General features: G+C 46.2%; 1 protein-coding gene across 1 annotated transcript; it reads right to left on the reverse strand.

The window, feature by feature from the left end:
* Positions 1 to 537: 537 nt before the first annotated feature.
* Positions 538 to 21,256, reverse strand: dmtf1 (cyclin D binding myb-like transcription factor 1). The gene is made up of 17 exons (XM_056275936.1): positions 21,230 to 21,256; positions 19,586 to 19,701; positions 17,455 to 17,550; positions 16,004 to 16,089; positions 14,788 to 14,902; positions 13,536 to 13,612; positions 13,246 to 13,403; positions 12,259 to 12,291; positions 11,990 to 12,099; positions 10,988 to 11,216; positions 10,604 to 10,755; positions 9,787 to 9,966; positions 7,134 to 7,216; positions 4,336 to 4,494; positions 3,768 to 3,971; positions 2,942 to 3,047; positions 538 to 2,020 (listed from the first exon to the last, which is right to left on the reverse strand). The coding sequence occupies exons 2-17, from the start codon at positions 19,692 to 19,694 to the stop codon at positions 1,986 to 1,988; spliced, it is 1,932 nt and encodes a 643-aa protein (XP_056131911.1). The 5' UTR covers positions 19,695 to 19,701; positions 21,230 to 21,256; the 3' UTR covers positions 538 to 1,985.
* Positions 21,257 to 21,801: the final 545 nt, after the last annotated feature.

Here is a 21,801-nt window from a genome sequence, read left to right on the forward strand (position 1 = left end):
TTCCTTCATTAATCCTCTCGGGGAAATTCAGTTACTGCAAGTTAACCCATCCTAGCTGTGATCTGTGTAGCTCAGAGCAGTGGGCTGCCGCCTTCATGCTGCGCTCGGGGACCAACTCCGGTTCTTTTCCCACTGCCTTGCTCAGGGGCACAGACAGGAGTATTAACCCTAACTTGCATGTCTTTCTGATGGTGGGGGAAACCGGAGCACCCCGCAGAAAACCCACTGCAGACACGGGGAGAACATGCAAACTCCACACAGAGGACAACCTGGGATGACCCCCAAGGTTGGACAACCCTGGGGTTCCAACCCAGGACCTTCTTGCTGCGAGGCGATGGTGCTAACCACTGCCACCACTGAGAAAATGGTTTTCACACAGTTGGCAGTTTTTTCCCTTGTGTTGTATGGAAATACACTAGCAGATGACTGCTAGTGAACTCATAAGTCTGAGTTGACAGCACACCTGTACATCTGAAAACCATCCAACTGCCGTCTCACGCAGAATAATCTCCTGGAAGACACGATCACATCTGAAGATATTTATTGTAATGGTACAAAGTTGATAAAAAAAAAGAAGGTTGGCACACCTGCAAAAGGGGGACATCGTTCAATGAAGCACGAGAAGGTTGACTTCAACCCATCCGGCAGGTAAAACAGTGGTGTGACCAAAAGATTCGGCGTGTCAACATCCAGTAGGTTGAAGTGGAGGAAGCTTCCCGTCCGGACCGACGAAACGTCACGAGACCGTCGCACTCTTCAAACTGACCGAGCCGGACTAAGTAATGCATCTGATGAGCTCATAGAGACACAAACAATATCTTAAAACTTGGGAACATGGATATAAATACTGACATAAATTACTGTGCTGATATTAACAAACTGGGTAATAGTATTGCAGCGTTTCCCCTTTACTATGATACCATAGTAGCTGTAAAGTTAGACTGATGTTGAACTTAAATGTATGGGTAACTTTTACAGGGACAGATGTGAACACAAACACTTGACGCAAGCAGCTCAGCTAGAACCCCCCCCCGCGGTGGTTACATATACAGTGTGTAGGTGGTGCTGCTTAGGGGCGCATCAGTAGCATTGAATACTTCAGCATTGGACCAGCAACCTAATGACTGCAAAGCTATCTCCCTCACCACCCTGCGACCCAGTTTTCTGCCTTTTTTAATGCAAATATTTTTTTGCTCAACGGCATCATGGTACAAGACTATATCCTTCAAACAAAAACGCGTCGTTCTCATCAGGGCTCAGTACCGGCTGACACTTAGAGCGCAGTTTTTCTCAATTCGTGTACTAAAAAGAGGTATTGGTGCAGTGCCAGCAAAGCAGTCTACTTAATGGACCATAGGCGTTCCACATACTACAGTAAAAGGCATGTGCAACTTTGAGAAGCGGTTCTAATGTAGTGGGGGTCAACAGGAAATAGCAGCGATAAACTCGAGTTGCAGGTGCTGTAATTACCCACCTGCACTGCCTCAAAACGTTGCACACACCCTTTAGTCAGAGTAGTTAAAAGTATGAAGGAGCAGGGCACCAGGCTTGTGTGTCGACCACACGTGGTAGTGTTAGTTTAGCCATGCTAGCATGTAGCCCCATTCACAGTGCATCCAGAGGCTTTGAGAGCAGGACACGTGGGATTTTTTTTCTTCAACAAGTCTCAATTTGAGTCACAATTTAAAAAATATATAAAAATCGAGGTCTCTGAAGCCTGAAGAAGTGTCAGCGGCGTGTTGTCTAACGGAATCTATGAGAATTGCACTGGTGTGACGTTGACTTCAGTTCCAAACAGATGGGACGAGGAGTTGCTGTCGGTTACGATATTCCCAGTACTGGTGGTGTTAACCCCTTCAGCAGCTATGTGCTTATCAAGCGCAACACAGAGGAGGGGGACCCCCCCCCCCCCAAAAAAGTTCCTTTTCCAGTTGTTCCTTTGGTACTGTCAGTGATGTCACCGGACCGACCAATCAGGGCACGGCTTAGTCTGATCCTTCCTGGTTTTCAAGGATTGGGTCTGAGGAACAAGACAGAGGGAGAATACAACAGACTTGATTGGCGAGCCACAAAGAATGGATTGCGGCCGCCGATAGCGCTATGAATTGTGCATAATTTGCAACCGCTGTCTGCCCCCGTCCGATTCACAAGATGCTGCACTAATGATGTCACAGCGCAAACGCGCCCATAAAGTTTGCAAGAGTGCAATTTGCCCTTGTTTTGCATCTGATTGCAATTATCCAGGTGGCAAAGTATAAACGGTGGCTTTGTGCCAAGAACACAGTAGGTAGGCTCAATGTCATCCCTGATGTCGTCAAGTGTAGCAAGAACTGTTTGACCTGGCAACCTGTATATGCGAAGGATTTCGGTCTCACTTACATTAAAAGTGATATCCTCCTTCGACATATCCGCTCACAAGCACGCCTGGCACGACTATGCCGTCGCCTGGCTACAACCACCGCTGCCATGGTCACTGGAAAGTCTGGGCGTGACACCCTTATAAATGCACTCCAGTTACCACCAACTCTCTGAAGACGGTAATAATTTTCACTCTGAGTGTGGCTATTATTAGTGCTGCTGTTTGACTTTTTTTTGTAGTGAGGCTCATTTACATAGTGAGGGGCCAATTTTGCACCAAATGTGTGCATATTACCTAATTTCAATACTTGCAAATAGCACGGGAGCACTTAGAGACTATTTGCGTGGCAGTGCAGTTAGGGGTGCATTTCACCCTTTGCACGTGTTTTGAGAATAACAGGTTTTTTTTTTTTTTTGGTCTTATTTCTGCAGGTTCAGCAGCCAAAAAAAGCCACGCATCCTTTTGCGAATTTGCTCCTGAATGTGTGTGTGTGTGTGTGTGTGTGTGTGTGTGTGTGTGTGTGTGCGTGTGAATACACTGTACAACATATGTCTGTCCTGTGTGACTGCATGGGTGTTTTACCCGTCAGTGTGCTGCTGATGTTGGGAGGGGACACAATCAGCACGGCACTGCCAGCAGCAATCTCAGAACCCACCACTGGCCCTTCTTCTGAGGGGCAGCTGAGAGCCTGATGAACACAACGAGTATTGAGGCACATAGATTTACAGAGTTACACACAAATACAGTATGTAGACTTTTTTTTCGGGGGGGGGGGATTTCCCCCTTTTTCTCCCCAATTGTACTTGGCCAATTACCCTATTTTCCGAGCTGTCCCGGTCTCTGTTCCACCCCCTCTGCCGATTCGGGGAGGGCTACAAACTACGACATGCCTCCTCTGATACATGTGGAGACGCCAGCTGCTTCTTTTCACCTGACAGTGAGGAGTTTCGCCAGGGGGACATAGTGCGTGGGAGGATCACACTATTCCCCCCAGTTCCCCCTCCCTCCTGAACAGGCACCCCGACCGACCAGAGGAGGCGCTAGTGCAGCAACCAGGACACATATCCACATCTGGCTTCCCACCCACAGACATGGCCAATTGTGTCTGTAGGGACGCCTGACCAAGCCGGAGGTAACACGGGGATTCGAACCAGCAATCACCATGTTTGTTGGTAGGCAATGGAATAGATGCCATGCCACCCGCAAGCTCCACAGTATGTAGACTTTAAAAACAACAACAACATACTGTTTACATCGGCTATAACAACGTATGCTTCTATTGTGGTGTTGAAACAGTGGTTATCGAGAACTGCTGCCCAGATGTTTTTCTGAAACATTCAAATACTCAACATCAGTGTACTGGAGTTTAGGACTACGTCATTAAGGAAGGCAGGCCGGTGGGTTTTACCTTGTCAGGGAAGTTGTCTGTGGCCACTCCTCTCGTCTCTGGAGGAACGTCCTCTGAACCAACCAGCAGACTCGTAGCATCTAGCCTGTCTTCCTGGCCCTCCATCTCCACGACCAGCTGTGATTCTCTTAGAGCGTCTGAGGAGGCGGGGTCCGAGGTGACAGTCTGGATGATGACACCGTCGCTTGAACAGAGGCCCTCCGTCTGAAAACACACACACACAGGTGTTGCCAGGTGACCAATTATACAATCTTCACAACTGACTACGACACAGATGGCTTCACAAATCGGTTTACTAACTTGTTTTTCTTTCTCTGGCCAGGACAGATCTATTTGTGTTTCTGTTCATTTAATCAACATGATTTTCAAATAGGACAATAAAAAGCTTGATTTAAACCTGAAATATTAGTTTAACAGTAATAAAACTAATTATCCACAAATTTGACAGAAGTGCACTGGCTGAGGAGAGGCACACATTGTACATGTGCTGCCTACTTAGGTTTTTATTTATTTGATTTGTGCTCGGGCGTAAGCAGAAAGGTTGGAAAAAGCCTGTGACACGGCTCACCGAGAGGCTGTGCAAGATGATGTGTTCAGGTGAGGAGGGGGAGGAGCTTGTTGTCAGGGTAACTGTGCTGTTATTGGTCAGGCTGAGCGGCAGGCCCTGATTGGACGTTGTCTGGAGGTAGTAGGTCCCAGGAGTGCCAGTGGGCTGCAGGTGGAAGGACTAGAAAACAGAGATGCATGGATATATCTTTTACACACCTTTTCTCTTATCACAAGGTGGGTGTCAGTATGACGTGTACGTATGCAGCTACGTTTTATCTCACTGAGAAAGGGAGGCCAAATATACCAAGTATCAGAAATGATGAATAAGTCATTTGGTCATTTGTATTTTAGGATTATAGTTAATTCCATGTTTGAGTTACCCCTGTTCGCCTAGCCAGTGTACTCCCAGCAGCAGAGTAACAAGGGTAAAACATCAGACCCACCCAGAACAGAGACTGAGCAATACTGGAAGGATATATGGGAAAAGGAGGCATCACACAACACCAATGCCCAGTGGCTGGCGAGCCTAAGAGCAGATCACCGCAATATCCCAGAACAAGAACCAGTTATCATCACAGTGGCCGACATCCAACGACAAGTCTCAAACGTGAAGAGCTAGACTGCACCAGGCCCTGACATGCTTCACGCCTACTGGTTGAAGAAGCTAATGGCAATTCATGAATGCCTGGTGACACAAATTAACTAGCTGCTAACATCAGGGTCTCACTCTGACTGGCTAACACAGGGGAGAATAATACTGATCATGAAGGATCCCCACAAGGGTACAACACCTTCAAACTACCGGCCGATAACATGCCTCTCCACAACATAGGAGAGCCTGTCAGGCATCATAGCAGCTAAGCTGAATAGGCACATGAGTCAATACATGAGCGAAACTCAGAAAGGAATTGGGAACACCAGAGGGTCAAAGCATCAGCTACTGGCTGATAGAGCAGTCACCCAAGACTCTAAGACCAGACAAACCAACCTGAGCACAGCCTGGATTGACTACAAGAAAGCCTACGATTTAAGGACCCACACCTGGTTACTGGCGTGTTTGGTGCTATACAAAGTCAACAGGACACTAAAAGCCTACATCAAGAACTCAATATGGCAGTGGAAAACAACACTACAGGCCAACTCAAAGACAATCACACAAGTAACCATCAAATGTGGCATATACCAAGGTAATGCACTATCCCTGCTGCTGTTCTGCATAGGCCTCAACCCCCTCAGTCAGATCATCACAAAAAATGGATATGGTTACAGGTCCAGAAGTGGAGTTACCATCAGCCACCTCCTATACATGGATGACATCAAGCTGTATGCCAGAAATGAGCGGGACATTGATTCGCAAATCCACTTCACCAGGATGTACGGCGACGACATTGGGATGTCATTTGGGCTGGACAAGTGTGGTTGAATGGTGGCAAAAAGAGGAAAGGTGGTGAGCACTGAAGGGGTTGAATTACCAGATGGCAGGATAACAGACATACAGGACAGTTACAAATACCTAGGTATTCCACAGGCAAATGGAAACCACGAGGAGGCAGCAAGGAGGTCAACTACAGCCAAATAACTCCAGAGAATGAGGCGGGTCCTGAGGAGCCAGCTCAATGAGAAGAATAAAATCCAAGCCATCAACACATGCCCTACCAGTCATTAGATACCCAGCTGGAATAATAAACTGGCATAAGGAGGAGATATAGGCCACAGATATCCAGACATGGAAACTCCTCACAATGCACGGAGGGTTCCACCTGAAGTCCAGCAGCCTGACACAGTACAATAAGCAAAAAGATGGGGGCCGAGGGTTATGAGTGTCGGGACCACTACCAGGATGAAACAAGAAACATCCATGAGTACATCAGAGAGAGGGCCACCCCAGGATGAACTGCTGAGTGAGTACCTCAGGCAGCAGAAGACAGAGTGTAGAGGAAGAAGAAGAAGAGTAAGTATTATGGAAGATCAAGCCCCTCAATGGGATGTACCATCGACTGAAAGAAGACGTAGCTGATATCGAGAAATCCTACCAGTAGCTAGAAAAGGCTGGACTGCACAGCACATGCTTTGATCATAGCAGCACAAGAACAGGCACTCAGGACCAGATGGGTTGAGGCAGGGGTCTACAACACCAGACAAGACCCAAGATGCAGGCTGTGCAAAGACACCCCTGAGCCAGTCCATCACTTAGTAGCAGGGTGTAAAATGCTAGCTGGGAAAGCGTACACTGAAAGGCATAACCAAGTGGCTGGGATAGTGTGCAGGAATATCTGTACTGAATACAGACTGGAAGTCTCCAAGTCCAAATGGGAGACACCACCAAAGGTGGTTGAGAATGACAGAGCTAAGATCCTGAGGGACTTCAAGTTCCAGACTGACAAGCAGGTAACTGGCTAACCAACCACCAGACATTGTGCTGGCCGACAAGGAACAGAAGACAGCAGTAGTGATTGATGTAGCAATCCTGAACAATAGCAACATCAGGAAGAAAGAACATGAGATGCTGGAGAAATACCAAAGGTGGAGGGAAGAACTAGATCGGATGTAGAAGGTGAAATCCACAGTAGTCCCAGTGGTAATAGGAGCACTAGGGGCTGTGACCAGGATCAACATCTGAGGTCTCTGCCCAGAACAGTGCGGTCCTAGGGACAGCTAAGATACTGCACAGAACCCTCAAACTCCCAGGCCTCTGGTAGAGGACCCTCCCTTGAGGAAGACACAAATCACCCAAAAAAGGGTGAGAGGGAGATTTTTTTTTAATATATATATATTTGTATGTATGTGTGCCTGTGTGTGTGTGCTTTTTCTCCTTACAGGTAAGATCTCAAAGGTCTGCAGGGCACCCGTGTTCAGTGTGATGGTCTCACTGTCGCTAACTGCTGTAGAACTGTCTGAGGCTGAAACACAGATAAACACAAGGAGAGTGGATAAGGGTCAGAGAAACTGACGATGAGATAGAGGGATAGAAAGAAGCGTTACACATCCCCCAACACAGGAAATACACACACGGCACTTTTTAGTTCAACAAATGCAAAATGCTATAGCTCAGCGGTCGGGAACCTATGGCTCGCGAGCCATATATGGCTCTTCCGGTGACGGCATATGGCTCCCAGACAATTTTGAGTTGAAAATTATTTTTTTTTCAAAAAAATCAGTTTGGAACTGATTTTAAAATACTTGTGATATTTCTTAATAATACTGTGTCATTTTAAAGTAAACAGAAATTAGTTTTGAAGATAAATTTCACGGGTCACGGGTCACCCGTGGGTCGGGTCGGGAACCAATGGCTCGCGAGCATGTCCGGGTCATTGTAAAGGTGAAGAAATCAATTTTATCAGATAGCCAACTAGTTTATCCGCTTCAACCCTTGTAACGGAAAAGATGGCGAAAAGAAAAAAAGACGATGATTACCGTGCATTCCAGGCTGCGTGGACAGAGGAATTTGCATTTGTGGAGAGAGCAGGATCTGCGGTATGTCTAATATGCAATGATAAAATTGCATCGATGAAACGGTCAAATATAAAGCGGCACTTCGATACGCACCATGCTTCATTTGTATCGAAATATCCAGCGGGGGACAGCAGGAAAAGGGCATGCGAGGAGCTACAGCGGAGAGTGCAGACGAGTCAGCAGCAACTACGTGTGTGGACCAAGCAAGGTGACGGGAATTCCGCTAGCTTTGCGGGGGCTTTGGCAATAGTAAGGAATGGAAAGTCATTCACAGATGGCGAGTATGCCAAAACATTCATGCTTGATGTGGCCAATGAACTGTTTGATGACTTCCCAAATAAAGACAAGATAATCAAACGAATAAAAGACATGCCCCTGTCAGCAAGAACTGTGCACGATCGTAGCATCATGATGGCAAATCAAGTCGAGGAAACACAAATTAAGGACATAAACGCCGGGACATACTTTTCTCTCGCGTTAGATGAGTCAACAGACGTTAGCCATCTATCTCAGTGCAGTATCATTGCCAGGTATGCTGCAGGTGACACACTGCGTGAGGAAAGCTTGGCTGTTTTGCCAATGAAAGGGACAACAAGAGGAGAGGATTTATTCATGTCTTTCATGGAGTTTGCTAAAGAAAAAAAACTACCGATGGATAAACTTATTTCTGTCTGTACTGATGGTGCACCCTGTATGTTGGGGAAGAACAAAGGATTTGTAGCGCTTCTCCGTGAACATGAAAAGAGAGCCATCCTAAGTTTTCATTGCATCCTGCACCAGGAGGCGCTTTGCGCTCAGACGTGTGGCCAGGAGCTTGGCGAGGTGATGTCTCTGGTCATTCGAGTGGTCAACTTTATTGTTGCCCGAGCTTTAAATGATCGCCCGTTTAAAGCTCTGTTAGAAGAAGTTGGGAATCATTATCCCGGTCTGCTTTTACACAGCAACGTGCGTTGGTTGTCAAGGGGGAAGGTGCTCAGCCGTTTTGCAGCTTGCCTGAGTGAAATCCGGACTTTTCTTGAAATGAAAGGCGTCAAGCATCCTGAGCTAGACAACACTGACTGGCTCCTGCAGTTTCACTATCTCGTGGACATAACTGGCCATCTGAACCAGCTCAATGTGAAAATGCAAGGTATTGGAAATACAATCTCATCCCTTCAACAAGCAGTGTTTGCATTTGAAAGCAAGCTGGAAGTCTTTCTCAGGGACATTGAAACAGGTCGTCTTCTGCACTTTGAAAGACTGCAACAATTTAGAGATGCATGCTTAGCAAGTGACTCCACTCAACATCTGGATCTCCAGCAGCTAGCTGGCTTTACGTTCAATCTCCTGCAGTCATTCAAAGCACGTTTTGGAGAATTTCGTGCGCGCACTGGTCTTTTCAAGTTCATCACTCATCCACATGAGTGTGCAGTGGACAAAATCGACCTGACATGCATCCCCGGGGTCTCTATCGGAGACTTTGAGCTGGAAGTTGCTGACCTGAAGGCATCAGACATGTGGATGAGTAAGTTCAAGTCACTTAATGGAGAGTTGGAAAGTCTTGCGCGACAGCGAGCAGAGCTGGCGAGGGAACACAAGTGGACAGAAATTAAAAATCTTCAACCTGAAGACCAGCTGATTCTTAAAACTTGGAACGAGCTTCCTGTGACATACCACACAATGCAGCATGTGAGTATTGCCGTATTGACCATGTTTGGCTCTACATATGCATGTGAACAGTCTTTCTCGCATATGAGGAACATTAAGACCAACCTACGCTCACGTTTAACTGATGGAAGCCTCAACGCCTGCATGAAGCTCAACCTCACCACGTATGAACCAGACTACAAGGCCATCAGCAAAACCTTGCAGCACCAGAAGTCGCATTAAAAGTAAGACATATTTAATTTATTATACGTTAAAAATACTATATGGCTCTCAATGAAATATATTTAGAAATATTTGGCTTTTATGGCTCTCCCAGTCAAAAAGGTTCCCGACCCCTGCTATAGCTGAACAGACTGACAATGTCTCTTACCCATGTGTGTGATCTGGAGAGGAATCTGTACGGGGATCTGGAGGGCGGTGACAGAGCTGGGGGTGGGGTTGTTGCTGCTCTCCTCCACTCGCGTAACTCGGATCTGGAGAGAGGAGGAGGGACTTCCTGTTCCTGTTGTTTGGGAGGATTCCATCAGTTCTTTAAGACCTTTCAGTAAGACTGGGGAGACAGACAGACACACAGGACACACACACACACACACACACACACTTTATGAATGTTATTTTTTATGTGAAGCGGATTCTTTTACCTGGCATTGCAAGGGAAAAAAAGACTACATTTGCACTTCAGTCTCATTCTAATGATTGGCTGTGCCCCACCCCGATGAAACCGGAGGGTTGGGGGGGGGCGTCTGCTATGGCTTTGTCTCCGTCTGTTTGCTAGTTTGTTGGTTTGTCACACTGTAGTACCACGTGTCTGCCACACAGTGGAGGTCTGACAAAAAGTATAGGCAATGAAGAAAGCAAAAAAAAAAAAAATCATTAATTTGTCACCCTGGCCAGTATGTTTTTCATATGACACAGGCAGAAGATTTACAGTGCTTTGCTAAGCTAACTGTGGAAGCTGATCAATGCATCATGGGTGGGGGACAACAAGATGGCGTTGAGGTGTTACTAGACTCCACTGGAACACTGGGGTAGAAGTGTGCCTTCACTGATACTTCTTCATTTCAACACAAAATGTAAGCAAGCAGTTTTTCAAACTAAGGAACAAATGTAAAGACTTATTGGTACAATAAGGGAGAGATTACCTAAAATCCAACATAAATACTAGAAGACACAGTAGAGGTGTGTACCGCTTAGGGGGATGTCCTTGTGATTGGCTACTTGTCTCTTGATGCTCCACCACTTGGACCGTAGCCACTGGGGGGATCGGACACTACTCCACCCGCCGGCCAGCTTCTCCCACTTCAGTTCATTCTCATCCTCCACATCCATCTCCAATATCCTATGTAGTGAACGTACATTTGATAAATGACAGACGTAATATAGATGTTAACAATGGACATCCTTACCTACTTCCACACTCCCACACCCACTGCACACACACTCAGTACGTTTTTCCTCCTAAGTAGAACTGATGAGTTATGTACAGGCAGACATGCATGCATCTTGCTCACTCGCACTCACACACACACACACACCTTTCCCTCCCTACCTGTACATTTTTCCCTCTCTACCTGCATATTAAGTTCAGGTCATCTTCCTTCGTCCACTCTGTGCCGCCGCTGTGTTTCCAGTTAAGGTAGTTGAGCCATTTTGACCGACACTGTTTCTCTGAGCGCGTTCGGACCTGATCGGCGACTGACGCCCAGGACACGCCCCCTGTGACGGCCACCCCAGGCGACACCCCTGCCATCTCGTACACGACCTCGGCGAGCCGCCTCTCCTCTTCTTCACTCCATTTACCTGATACCCAAAGAGGAGGGTAAACAAAACAACAGAAGAATTCGTTACTATAGATGGTTCAATTCACCGACTTTAGAGATGACCACGCTTAGTGGAGCAGCACAAGACTTCTGAACACCGAAAAAAACTGGATAAAACATTTTTTTTTACCATTCTGGTTTACATTTGGAAGTTTGAATTTCCATCCATTACATCCATTATCCAAACTGCTTATCCTGCTCTTAGGGTCACGTGGATGCTGGAGCCTATCCCAGCAGCCATTAGATGGCAGGCGGGGAGACACCCTGGACAGGCCGCAAGTCCATCACAGGGCCAACACACACACACACACACACACACACACACACACACACACACACACACACACACACACACACACACACACACACACACACACACACACACACACACACACATCTAGGGACAATTTAATAGGGCCGATTCACCTGACCTACATGTATTTGGACTGTGAAAGGAAACCGGAGCACCTGGAGGAAACCCACGCAGACACGGTGAGAACATGCAAACTCGACTCAGAGGCCGACGTGGGATGACCCCCAAGGTTGGACTACCCCGGGGCTCGAACCCAGAACCTTCTTGCTGTGAGGCGACCGCGCTAACCACTGCGCCACCGTGCTGCCCATTACTGTCCTGTTATTGTATAGTTTGAATTTCAAACAGGAAATAGTGAAATTCTGAGGAAACCAAAAGGCAAGCAAACACACACTCACTCATCAGTACCTGTACTACATGTGCCCTTCATCAGTCTGTACCTGTATTACATGTGTCCTTCATCAGTCTGCAGCGGTCTTTGACTGACGAGGCACTGCGACCCAGAGCTGCTCCTATAGTGGCCCAGTCATTACCATGCTTCTGCCTTAGCCTGAACACACACACACACACACACACACACACACACACACACACACACACACACACACACTATAAATATTAAATTATTAAATAAAAACATGCAAGTAAAGTAACATGCATAACATATTTTGTCCTTTATTTAAGGAGGTAATATTCAAGTTTTACTCACGCTTTTAGCTTCTCTATCTCCTCGGGAGTATACCTTACGAAAATTAAAACAACAAATTAGTGCAAAACAAAGAGTAGCAAGTCTGTTGTGTTACACAGCTTACGGGCAGCCGGTGAAGGAAGTGAATGGAAAGTGAGGACGGATTAGACAGAAGACAGACGATGTTGACTGGCAGCGGGATTTTAACCCAGGAGGAATATGGTGTCGTTGGAGTGTTGCTCATCTGTAATTACGAAACTGTTGTGAATGCATGTGAGTGTGTTTGTATTATGTTATTATTGTATATGTATTTATTAAGCTACGCAGCATAGGACGTTCACCGCTCTGCTTTGGCAAACAGGAAATCTGCATCTATTTACTGACTTCAGCACACCATACACACCTAACTGACACACTAACTGTGTGGAGTGCAGGGGTGTGTGTCGAAGGTGTCTGGCTGGGAGAGCTGGCGTTGGATTGACTGAGGCAGCCTGATCTGCTGCAACTAGTGGGCCCAAGGACCACGGCCCTGACCGGAGCTGCGGCCGAAGAGGAAACACTGAGGGCGGTCTGACAGGACGCGGAAGCGGGGCAGGCTAAGCTAACTGCTAGTCCATGCAGACCAGCAGTTCCGACAGTCATCCTGGCTGTTGTTTGTTCTCTTAGACAGTCCTTTTTTTTTTTTGTAGTGTGGGTACATGTGTTCTTGCAGTTTTTGGATATGTGTTTTTGTCTTTGTATTGAGCTGTTGTGGGCTGGGGGAAACAATATTTCGTTTAATTTCATGTACACAAGTACATGAAATGAAATGACAATGACAGTCATGTCAACAGATATGGACACTCATCTGAAAGTTACAGTACTGACAACAATCTCAGGCCCATTCTGGACCACATTCATAAGTCTTCAGCCATTCCTTCGAGTCCTATCTATATAAACTTACACTGTTTACAGCCAACTTTGCTCATCAACGTATGACAACTCCTCCACCTTATTTTGTGGACTTACTTCCCCACATGGTTGCGGTTGTCGTACATCCGGAGCACTCGTCTGTAAACGGCGAATAGCGGTCGGTTTAAACCCCAGGCAACGCTGCGGTAGAAGTCTTTCCTCTCCTCCTTTGACATCTCAAATATGATCTCTGCTGGGTCCTCCATGCCCCGGCCCTGCACACACACACATACAAACACACACACGAAAAAAAATGTCACTGCATGTACAGCACAGCACTTGACATCTTGTGCTTGACAGACATTAAGATAAATGAAGCAGTAGAAGAGTCAGAGTTCGATGCCTACCTTTACATAGCGCTCAATGTTGTTCATGAGAATGTCGATCTCCTCCTTGGACCACATACCTTGTTTCCACTTGTGACCTAAACAACAGCAAGATGTGACTCAATGAAAGTCCGAAATAAAACGAAACACACAATATGGTTATCCACTGGATTTTATGACGGGATGGGGCCAGGATGCCACTAACAACAGATGGCTCGGACCAAGATGACCAAATATCTTGTGGACATCTAGGAATACTTTGTCCCCATGCTAACTTACTTTTCTCCTCAATATTTCCGATCAAAAAATGTGCTTGTGCATATTCCCCTGAGAGTTTTTAATATGTTTTACTGTATGTGGCAGCAGGCGCTATAAGTTAAAAATATCTCAGCTTTTAGCAACAGACTGCTGAGTGTTACTTGCTAGATGAAGAGTGAGGTTATTGTGTATTCACAGTGTACTATCTTATCAAGTCTATATTGTTTATTACCTGGGACTGAATTATGTTGCCAAGTACAATGAGACAAACATGTTTACCAACACAGTCTGATCCAACGGAAAACAATGGAAAGTCTGATTCTTAAAACTAGATGAAAATATCCTGACATCCTGTCTGTCTGTCTGTCTGCCTGCCTGCCTATCTGTGTCTGTCTTTCTGTACATCTGCTTGCCCGTCTGTCTGTCTGTTGTCTGTCGGCCTGTCTGTCTGTCTGCTTGTATGTCTGTCTGTGTCTGTCTGTCTATCTGCCTGTCTGTCTGTCTATCTGTTGTCTGTCGGCCTGTCTGTCTGCCTGCTTGCCTGTGTCTGTCTGTCTGTCTGCTTGTATGTCTGTCTATCTGCCTGTGTCCGTCTGTCTTTCTGTCTGTCTGCCTGTCTGGTCTGCCTGTCTGTCTATAATATCATGTCTGTCTGTAATAGCATGAATGCTGATGAGACAGAAAGAACGTCCAGCTATCATGTTTGGGCTGGTCTCCAGTCATCAGCTACTTAAAAACCAGGTAAAGCAAGACAAACCACAACAAGACAAATCACAGCAAGACAAACAATTGTGTAAAAAAAGTATTAGAACCATTATTGTTCCTATAAACCAAAAATAAAATTCATTGTCTTGAGTTGGCACTCATGTGGCACACCCCGTCTATCTGGAACAGAGTCGGACTGAATAAAACTATAAAGAAGAATTTGCAACAATGTAACAAAGTGGTCCACTCTGTTACCATCCATTATTTGGGTAATGGATGGTAACAGTGGTCTGCTGGTAAACGTGTTTACCTTTATTAGCCAGCGTGTCTTTGTCTTCTTTAGTAGTAAACCAGGCCTGGCTGACTGGAGACACGTTCTCCGTCTTCTGATGAGGGGAGAGGGACTCCTCATCATCCTGCAAAATCTTAAAACGAACGAACGCACGCACGCACGCACACACACATGCATGCATACCAGCACATGCACACACGCCAAAAAAACTTTACATGAGAAAATGTATGACTCAAAATTCAGCAAAGGATAACGAACATTGATCGAAGGTATTTTCAAGCAAATTTGCTTGTTGAATGAGGTCTAATATCAAAACAGTATAACTGGTGCCTTTAAGGATGAGCATGAGAGAGAGAGAGAGAGAGAGAGACAGAGAGAGAGAAAGAAAGAGAGAGAGAGAGGAAGAGTGGGAAGATGGTGGCGGGAACCCACGTTTGCAGCGGCTTCACCCAGTACCGACTATGCAGTGTCTTTGTCCAAGTCTACGTCTGTGTCTAAGTTTGTGTCATCGTGTGAAGTTTTTATTTTGATCTTCAATTTAAAATTTTTTTTGGTTTGATGGCTGGGGGAGCTGGTGTTGGATCGGCTGAGAGAACTTGGTCTCCTGCGTCCTGTGGACGGCCCTGCTTGGAGCTGTGCGCTAGAGGAAACACCAAGGCGGTCTGGCGGCGGCTTCGTCTAGCGTCGACTGTGCAGTGGTTTTGTCTATATCTGCAATTGTGTCATTGTGTGGAGTTCGGGGAGGTTGTCGAAAGTGTCTGGCTGGGAGAGCTGGCATTGGATCAGCTGAGGGAGCCTGGTCTGCTGTGACCTGTGGGCCCAAGAACCACAGCCCTGTCTGGAGCACCGCCCGAAGAGGAAGCACCGAGGGCAGTCTGACAGGACGCGGAAGCGGGGCAGGCTAAGCTAACTGCTAGCCCATGCAGACCGGCAGTTCCAACAGTCATCCTGGCTGGCATTCATTATCCGGACAGTGGAATTTTTGGACTGTGTTGCACTGAATGGACTGTGTTGTTAACGGTTTGTGTTTTTTTTTCCTGCTTTTTTTTCTCTGTTTTTGGTGGTGTTTTGGAAATCTGGATATGTTTTTATCTTTTGTGTTGCACTGCTGGGGGTTTGGTGGAGCGAAATTTCGTTTCTTTTGTGTACTCAAGCACATGATAGAAATGACAATAAATTGTTCTTGATTCTTGAAAAAAGGAGAGAGAGAAAGGACGGACACTTCTTTTCTTACCTGAATCTGAGCCACACCTTCCTCCGTGAGGTCACTGTCCGCTGTGGCAGTCATCGTCACCTCAAAGCTCTCGTCATTCCCTGAAACTTGGAAGAATAAGACTAGGTTAAAACCTTAGTATATGGCAGGACCGCGACAACATTTATTAAACGGCTGTTTTTGCGTGACTACATTTAAAAAGTGGCTGTTTTGACATCAGTTCCATAAACAGCTGACGGCATAATAGAAAACTGTTGGCGCCGATTCATTTTGAAAGAGCAACGGCCAATGGGGAAACTCCAACTCGGCCGTCCGACCAATGGTGAAACTCCATCACTCACTCAGGCACTCAGTCATGGACAACCGCATGTGTCGGGCTGGCGTTGCTGTAGCGGTACAGCCAAAAATGCAAGGAGAGAGGGAAAGAAATTATGGTTTTCATCTTTATCTTTAAATGTTATCCTTAATTGGCGTTCTGCATGCCGCTTCCGGTGTGGGAAGATGGTGGCGTAAATTAATGTTTGCAGTGGCCTAACCCAGTACCGGTATGGGAAGATGGTGGCGTGAATTCATGTTTGTGGCGGCCTCACCCAGTACTGTCCATGCAGTGTTTTTGTCCACGTCTGTGTCTAAGTTTGTCGTCGTTTGATAGCTGGGAGAGCTGGTGCTGGATCCTGTGGGCCCAGGGACCACGGCCCTGCGTGGAGCCCTGCCCGAAGTGGTAACATCAAGAGCGGTCTGACAGGACGTGGAAGTGAGGCAGGCTAAGCTAACTGCTAGCCCATGCAGACCGGCAGTTCCAATAACACCGAGGGCGGTCTGGCGGCGGCCTCGCCGAGCCTTGACTGTGTTTTTAGTGTCGTCGTGTGGAGTGCGGGGAGGTGTCTCAAAGGTGTCTGGCTGGGAGAGCTGGCGTTGGATTGGCTGAGGGAGCTTGGTCTGCTGCGTCCTGTGGGCTCAAGGACCACGGCCCTGACCGGAGCTGTGCCCGAAGAGGAAACACTGAGGGCGGTCTGACAGGACACGGAAGTGGGGCAGGCTAAGCTCACTGCTAGCCCATGCAAACCGGCAGTTCCAACAGTCATCCTGGCTGGTATTTATCATCAGCTGAATATTATTCTGTTCAACAGGATTACCAGATAAATTTCCGCATTTGGTTGAACATGTTTTGTGTGCCAGCGGGATTATGGCACCGGGACAAAGAACATGTGGTCCAAGCATTTATCAATCCCAAAGAAACAGACTGACCAGATGAATAAACAGCAGTTACCAGAGATATTTCCTTATTGTGCCTTATATGGCAAATCCTTACCATCAGTCACTAAAATAATCCCTTCCAGTTATTTGAACATACCCATTATATGACTCAGGTCTGGTATATGTCAGTACCTTTAGTGTTTATGCCCCCCCTCCCTTTCCCCGAGATGGTGAGAGATGACTATAAATAAGAGCTGTGTGTGTGTGAGTCTCACTTGGCAGCGTTACAACTGAGAACTGTGGTGCATCAGAGTCCTCCTGTTCTCCTGTGGTGAGACGCAGTTTCTTCCTGATGGGTTCAGCGTCCGCATCTACAAACAGACACCCACACATGCATGTAGACAAACACACACATGCACAGCATCCTATAAAACTGAGTGAAGTCTAGAACGGAGACAAACACAGATTCGCATCTGTGTTTTGTGGGGGGAAAAAAAGCGATTTACATCAGTAAAACGAACAACTCTGTTCACCCTGCAAGTCCCAGTAGGATGGATCGTACCACTTCCACTCCTACCCTGAGCTGCTTGCAACTATTAAAACATGTCCTTGTAAGCCTCATGTCGACTGGACATAACCAGAATAAGGGCCCCTGTCTACCGTAGACCTCTCAAAGAAACACTGCTAGCGCTGGAGGTGTGTTCTTGGGCAGTGTTGTATGAAAGCAGGCGATGAGCGCTGGGAAGAGATGCTAGATAGTTGTGGCTGTGCAGCGAGACAAATTTCAACACTATCTACTGATTCATTTAATTAGTTTTTGATTATCTTCTGCTTTGACAAAATAGTCCAACCCACCCTTCATTCTTGCTGGTCAACAGACGCAGGGAATGTGAACGGGATGTTGTTGGAACAACACAAACATGGTGAAAAGCTCTGTTTGAAATACAAAAACAGCCATCTGTCGGGTATGTGTACTCTCACAAACTGAATGTGAAGCACTGCAATCAATTACATTCACTGTATGTCTTGGCAGTGTCAGTGATCCAAACAGTAAATGACCTCATTTTCAGTTTTAATCACCAATAAAGAACAGAGAAGACATAGCTGAGGCATGGTGGTGTACTGGACTAATACTCTAGCAGACCAATGCTGAAGTTTGCGCTTCATACATCAATTGGTGGTACTTCTAGGTGGGCATCTGGCAAGGGTAATGTGTCCCAACATTGCAAGAAGTGACTCAAACATGTGGTGGACCTCCAGCTTGGTCGAGCGTCCCTACAGACACAATTGGCCGCGTCTGCAGGTATGTGTCCTGGTCGCTGCACTAGCGCCTCCTCTGGTCAGTCAGGGCACCTGTTCGGGGGGGGGACCAGTGATCCTCCCCCGCACTATGTCCCCCAGGCGAAATGCCTCACTGTCAGGTGAAAAGAAGTGGCTGGTGACTCCACATGTATTGGAAGAGGCATGTGGTAGTCTGCAGCCCTCCCCGCATCCGCATTGGCAGAGGGGGTGGAGCAGCGGCCGCGACGGCTCGGAAGAATGGGGTAATCGGCCAGATACAATTGGGGAGAAAAAAAAACACGTGGTGGGGCACCTGAACAACTATGGGTGGATCTGGGGGAAAGGGCATGAGCCTCTGAACATATGTTCCTCAGAAGAAACCTGCGACTGGCAGGTGAACAGAAGCAGTCAGGGGCTCCATGTGTATCAGAGGACACATGAGGAGACCTCCACCCTTCCTACCCTATTTCCTACCCTATTTCATCCATCCATCCATTATCCAAACTGCTTATCCTGCTCTCAGGGACGCTGGAGCCTATCCTAGCAGTCATTGGGCGGCAGGCGAGGAGACACCCTGGACAGGCCGCCAGGCCATCACAGGGCCAGAGCTATTTCATACCATATAATTTTCTGAACTGTAACATGTAAGGGTTTGAAACGGTGAAACATTGCCTTTATATAAATATGACCTCACTAACAGTCGTTGGGTTATTAGTTTCCACATAAAACATCTTGTTTCATCATTGTAAAGACTTGGAGTATTCACAGCCATAGACTCTAAAAAAGGGTGAGGATCCTGTGTTGGGTCAAGAACCTTCAAAGCTCAACCTTTCCATAAAATACAATACAGAAACACATAAAGCCCTTTTTTACAGGTCTCCAGTGAGCACAAGGAAGGCCAAAGTCTTCTAGCTTGCATCTATGACACTGTGTGTACTTGTGTTTTTTTTCAGATTGTGAGTATAGTTTGACAAATCAGTGTGAATTAAAGTGTATTATAGGAAATCATGGTAGACAGAAACAAATAGACAATATGCACAAAAATTGAGAGCGAGACAGAGAGATAAAGAAGATGTGTCTGCAGGATGTGTAGTTGTGCTAAGTGTGTGCCGTGTTGTGACCCACCATCAGGAGGGCAGTGTAGTATGATGCTTCCATCACTGTCCTGAGTGAGTGTAACTGAGCTGACTTCTTCTAATGGCACATCCTCTTCATCCTCCGCTCCTGCACTCATGATTTACCTAGCAAAGAAAAGATCATATCAACCCGCTCCTTGATTCCCAGTACTGATTTTTGTGCCTGATGAGTTTAAAAAAAAATCCCTCATTTGCAGTCTTATATATCAGGGTAATTATGTACAGAATAACTGTGGTGGAAGTGGGATGGGGCACTGGTTGCAGAATGACAGTGGGAGGAACAACGACTTCATTTGGGTACAAAACAGAACAAAACACAACTTACAGATGTTAAAATACCCACTATCACACTTCCCAACATGAAAGGTTAACTTTTTATTCATGCTGACAGTTTGACTGCAATAATTCTGTTAAAACTCTTTCAATGTTGTAGTATGTAAACTGTGTAAACACAACATCCATTGCACGTTGTCCATCTTGGGAGAGAGATCCCTCCTCTGTTGCTCTCCCTGAGGTTTCTTCCTATTTTTTTCTACCTGTTAAAGGGTTTTTTTTTTTTAGGGAGTTGTTCCTTATCCGATGAGAGGGTCTAAGGACAGGATGTTGTGTTGCTGTAAAGCCCACTGAGGCAGATTTGTAATTTGTGATATTGGGCTATACAAATAAAATTGACTTGACTGCACTACATACATGATAAAGTAAATATTCTTTCACCAGACATATTTGACACTGGTTTTTGCGAAGTGCAAGTTAATTACAAGGCCACCTATTTTGTTTTTTTTCCCCCCTCATTGTGGGGTTAATGTCTTAAATGACAGTGTGCCAAGTTCCTAGCAGCTGCTGCTCTTACTGAGAGCAATCCTAAGAACTTCAACTTGATATCTGTGTCCTATGAAACACAAGACCAAATACACTTAAAACAGGGCAACACCAAAGTCTCATCTAAGTCCTATGTATCATGGTCTATCATGACAGTCTGAATATATAATATATGACAACTTGAATTCACTGTTTCAACGCCACATGTGTAAATTTTATATAAGGACCTTAAAAAGTTTTATTTGAATTGTTTCGATACCATATCATTACCAAAAAAAATCGATAGTGAAAGAACTTTCAAAATTTGTTTGTTCGATAAAATTAATCAATAACAGTGAAGGGCGCCGTGCATGCAGGAATGACGAGATGTGCACCCTGTTCTTCATACAGAGCTGCTGTGTGTCCTGCAAGGTGTGTGATGCAGCAGCTGCAGCAGCAGTAGCTGCAGAAAGAGGATAGATGCCCCACTGCGGAGCGTCGGGTCAACACGACCAGCGGCTCACTGCCGCGCAGCGGAGCCAGGCACCGGCACGGAACGACGCGGTAGGACCGTCCGCCGGCGGACCGCACACACGCTTTACCGACGGAGCCCAGCAAACTAGTCGGCTGAAAGAAAGACGAAAAGTCTCCGGCGCCATGTTAGTTAGTACACAGGGTGAAGCTACGACATGAGAGTGACACTGTCCTGCCGTCTAATCGTGTGATTGGCTGAAGGGTTTTTGGGGGTTTTTTTGGACGTGAACCGGCACCGCGCCGTAAGTAGGCCTCAAGGACCGAACAGAAAGTGAATTTTACTTTTGATTCGGCTACTTACTTCCTGTTTTTGGTCCGGGGACTTCGGCAGGACCAGGATGGAGGGAAATGCCAGGATGGAGGAGCGGCCGTCCGAACATCTCGGGCTGCCAGATAAATGAGGTAGCCGCGCGTTCTGGAGAATTTACGTTTGTATTAATGAACAAATAAAACGACAAGTTGAGTTTTATTCTAGCCTAGTTTATCATACCATTAACTGAAATAGTTTCGCTTGCACCGAAAGTAGATTCGATGTATATAATGAATTAAATTCTAGTCACTTCCAGATACGTTGACATTATCTGAGCACAGTCCAGAAAGCAGGACCCAAGCTTTTTAAACGCTTTCTGTGGGCAAAGCAGTGTAAGTACGCGACATTTACTAAAGCTGTTTCTGCCAATACTGAAATATCACCGTTGCTCCTTTGTGGAGTTCGACAATTATCTAAATAATTCCGTGTTTTTACTGGACATGGCAACCAACACGTCCACTCGCAAAGTCAGCCGTGTAAAACATACCTGGACTAGTGAGCATGGTTAAAGATATATTTTGACCATTTTTTTTTGTAAAATTGAAAAAACGAGAGAGACGACC

This window comes from Lampris incognitus, chromosome 3 (assembly GCF_029633865.1).
Source record: "Lampris incognitus isolate fLamInc1 chromosome 3, fLamInc1.hap2, whole genome shotgun sequence".
Classification (NCBI taxonomy): Eukaryota; Metazoa; Chordata; class Actinopteri; order Lampriformes; family Lampridae; genus Lampris; species Lampris incognitus.

Excerpts from the sequence above, each read along its gene's own strand:
- dmtf1 (XM_056275936.1), bottom strand. The coding sequence starts at position 19,694 with ATGAGTGCAGGAGCGGAGGATGAAGAGGATGTGCCATTAGAAGAAGTC. Across the intron at positions 17,551-19,585 it reads ACTACACTGCCCTCCTGATG|ATGCGGACGCTGAACCCATC; the intron begins GTGGGTCACAAC and ends GTCTGTTTGTAG. Across the intron at positions 11,217-11,989 it reads GAAGGACACATGTAATACAG|GTAAATGGAGTGAAGAAGAG; the intron begins GTACAGACTGAT and ends TTTGGGTATCAG.